The following is a 1021-nucleotide window of genomic DNA, read 5'->3' on the forward strand; positions in this document are numbered from 1 at the left end:
TGCTAGTAGGGCACATGTGCATGCGCGTTTGTGCATGTCACATGCACATGCACATGTGCATGTGCATGTGCTCTGGATCCTCTGTGAACAGAGTACAGACATTCCGAACACTCTCTCGGCTGTCGGCTCTCAAGACTCAACAAACAACAATGTGTGAGTGTTGTTTATTGCTCTCTGTGCTTGTGCGCACTTCATCCTTCATGCGAACGGGTGGTGGTGGTGGTTGGGGGGGTGGGGTTATCCCAGCCGCCCGCCGAGCCAAGAATTTACTAAACGAGGGAGAATTCGTGTGCTGACGACCACGAGTGGCCTGCCCAGCTTTGGACGCCTGGTTTCATGATGGCGGAGATGAGGCCGCCCAGGCGCAAGGCCGCGGGCAACGCAAGTCCCACTAGCAAGGCCGCGGGCAACGCAAGTCCCACTAGCAAGGCCGCGGGCGACGCAAGTCCCACTAGCGTGCTCTCCTACCGGCTGGCGCCGGACGTCTCAACAGCGCCGGACAACGCAGGCACCGCTGACGACAACGAGAGCGGTGGTTCACCCTCGGTTCACATGCCGTCAGAGATGATGCACGGGGTGGTGCTCGCAACCCTGATGGTGGTAGGCGTGTACTGCTGGCCGTCTTGACACTGTAAGCCCTACCCCTCCTGATGGATGCTCGGATGCTCACCGCGTTGCGAGTTTTGTGCGCGTGATATGTGCAGAGTGTTTTCCCCCGTGCGGGTGTCCCGTGTTCAGTGCGTTGAAGCCAAACCTGTGTGCATAGCTCTCTGCATACACTCTTCAAAACGAGCAAACATCGACACCGCTGTGCGACTCGTCATATCGCGCCGTCCTATCCCTGGCAGAGGCACTGCTGGTGAAAGCTCACCGCCCGCCCCCTCCAGCAGCCGAGGTAGCACTCCCTCTGCCAGCGGAGGCAGGCCTGTGAGTGTTCGGCGACCTCCACCTCGGAGACGGCGTCGCTGCCGTCCGCCTGCGGCAGCACACGCCTCGAGCCGCCGCGCTCCTCCCCGCTGCT

General features: G+C 60.8%; 1 protein-coding gene across 1 annotated transcript in view; it reads left to right on the top strand.

Annotated features, from left to right (window-relative positions):
- Nucleotides 1-339: 339 nt before the first annotated feature.
- EMIHUDRAFT_248147 (hypothetical protein) overlaps nt 340-1021 on the top strand; it is a gene marked incomplete at both ends in the record, with an annotated part of 894 nt that continues 212 nt past the window's right edge. Inside the window, 2 exons of the mRNA XM_005763362.1 lie at nt 340-600; nt 767-859. Of these exons, the coding sequence (XP_005763419.1) occupies nt 340-600; nt 767-859 (354 nt within the window). The remainder of the gene's footprint in view (nt 601-766; nt 860-1021) is intronic.

Source organism: Emiliania huxleyi (assembly GCF_000372725.1).
Source record: "Emiliania huxleyi CCMP1516 unplaced genomic scaffold EMIHUscaffold_637, whole genome shotgun sequence".
Taxonomy (NCBI): Eukaryota; Haptophyta; order Isochrysidales; family Noelaerhabdaceae; genus Emiliania; species Emiliania huxleyi.